This window comes from Diaphorina citri, unplaced genomic scaffold (assembly GCF_000475195.1).
Source record: "Diaphorina citri unplaced genomic scaffold, Diaci psyllid genome assembly version 1.1 scaffold4717, whole genome shotgun sequence".
Classification (NCBI taxonomy): Eukaryota; Metazoa; Arthropoda; class Insecta; order Hemiptera; family Psyllidae; genus Diaphorina; species Diaphorina citri.
Genome location: NW_007382111.1, coordinates 7,506 through 9,404, shown reverse-complemented (window position 1 = coordinate 9,404; position 1,899 = coordinate 7,506). Strand labels below are relative to the sequence as shown.

The 1,899-nt window shown below is 37.4% G+C and overlaps 1 protein-coding gene across 1 annotated transcript; it reads right to left on the bottom strand.

The window, feature by feature from the left end:
• Positions 1-70: 70 nt before the first annotated feature.
• LOC108253917 lies at positions 71-1,619 on the bottom strand. Its single transcript, XM_017448744.2, has 2 exons — positions 666-1,619; positions 71-347 (listed from the first exon to the last, which is right to left on the bottom strand). The coding sequence occupies exon 1, from the start codon at positions 1,588-1,590 to the stop codon at positions 691-693; it is 900 nt and encodes a 299-aa protein (XP_017304233.1). The 5' UTR covers positions 1,591-1,619; the 3' UTR covers positions 71-347; positions 666-690.
• Positions 1,620-1,899: the final 280 nt, after the last annotated feature.

Below are 1,899 nucleotides of genomic sequence, written 5' to 3'. Positions count from 1 at the left end.
AAAATAATCGATAACGCTTTTACCTTGGCCTCCTATGAATGTGAAGTTACCTGGTATATCGCCTGGCGATCTTCCATTTAGGCAATATAAAGCATGTTTCTCAAATAAATCTAGGAGTAATCTACCTCTTGTGTTCACTGTTTTATCTAGAGAATTTCTCCTTGCTTCCAAGATGGTATCCTCGAATATGGTATCTTCTTCATCTTGTAGGTCTCCTATCCGACTGTTGAAGTCCCCACATAGTATAAAATTACACCCTGTATGTGCACTTTCTACCTTGTCGAGGGTTTCTTCAAATACCTCAAACCAAGTGTGCGGGTTGTACGACGGGTTGAAATATACCAGGCCTAAAATTATTTCAGGTGACACGTTTTTGATTTTTACAAATATCCACATATGACACGAATCAATTATCTCAACGGAAAAGGTTTTGTCGATCATAACCATAAGTCCACCACTCGCATGTCCCCGAGATTTTTCTCTTATTGCATCAATGTAAAACTTATCGTACTTATCACTACGGAAGCTGTTTGTGTAGTTTTGATTCGAGACAAGCCAAGTTTCAACTAGGCATATTATACTCGCATCTTCAAATTCGCGATGTTCGTACCAGTTTTTTATTCCCTGGCAGTTCCACATAATGATCCTTATGTTTGTATGCTTACCTTGAGGACTCGTATTCATTAATTGCTATGCTTCTTCATCTCCTTGAGTTCCGTGGTCCATATGGTTTTCATCTTTCTCCTTCACCTTCTCAATTTGCAAGAGAGTTTCCTGAGTTGTATCTTCATGATTGAATTCTTCAGAATCTGTGTAGAATTCCATATCTTCTTCTTCGTCACTGTTCATTTCATAATGTTGAGCATTTGGTTTTCTTTTCACTTGTTTCCCTCCATTTTCTGTTCTCACTTCAGGGGATTCAGACGGTTTTCGTTTCTGTCTCACTTCTTCCTTCTCTTCATTGTTCCCTCCATTCCACACTACACCATCTATATACAATTTGTCATACCTCATCACAGCCTTCCTACCTTTTTCTCTCATCATTTTCAACTGTGGGTACAATCGTTTCCTCGCTTCTACTACCTCTTTGGTAAAATCCTCTTGTATTCTTACCGTGGTACCTCTCAATTCTCTCCTGTTTCGAATAATATCAATTTTCCTTCTGATTGTTGTCAGGGTTACTATAACTAATCTGCCTTCGCTACTTACTTTACGTCCTACTCTTTTGATCCTATCTATTTCATGTAGTTGGATATTGATCTTCATCTGATTTTGAAAGGTATTTAAAACCATATTTTCCAACGCTTGCCAAGTTTCATTTTGTTCCTCCTTGAGTCCATAGATAAGGATGTTCTTTTGTCTCCTCTCCCGTTCTATTGGGTCTATCCTCTTTTCCAGTGATTGAACTTTTTCTCTCATTTCTGCATTTGACTCCTTGATTTCATCTACCTTCTTTTCAATAGCTTTATTGGTGTTGTTGAGCTTGGATAGATATGTCTTGATGTATTTCGCCTCTTTCTTCTGACTCATTTGCATTTCTTCTAAACGTTGTAGAATAGCGCTTTCCGCATCTTTGGAACCGGAAGCCATTTTTTAAAATATTGTCCTGATTTTAGGCGTTCTGCAACACTATCTTCTTTCTGTGTAAGTTCCGTTCACTAATCACTATAACACCATGCACGTATAGGTAGTTATATATGTGAGTATACTAGATAGGTATCTACGAATGTATGTTTTATGATTATGAACTTTATCCCAGTGCACTGGTGACCCAGTGTCACTACTCAGGTGCAATAGATTGTAGGTAGGTTTGATGTACCTGATATGTATGTGTTATGTTTGTTTAGTATTTTATTTGGTAGGTATTATCTGTGTTTATGTTTTTGTCAAGTTTATTTT

Excerpts from the sequence above, each read along its gene's own strand:
- LOC108253917 (XM_017448744.2), bottom strand. The coding sequence starts at position 1,590 with ATGGCTTCCGGTTCCAAAGATGCGGAAAGCGCTATTCTACAACGTTTA.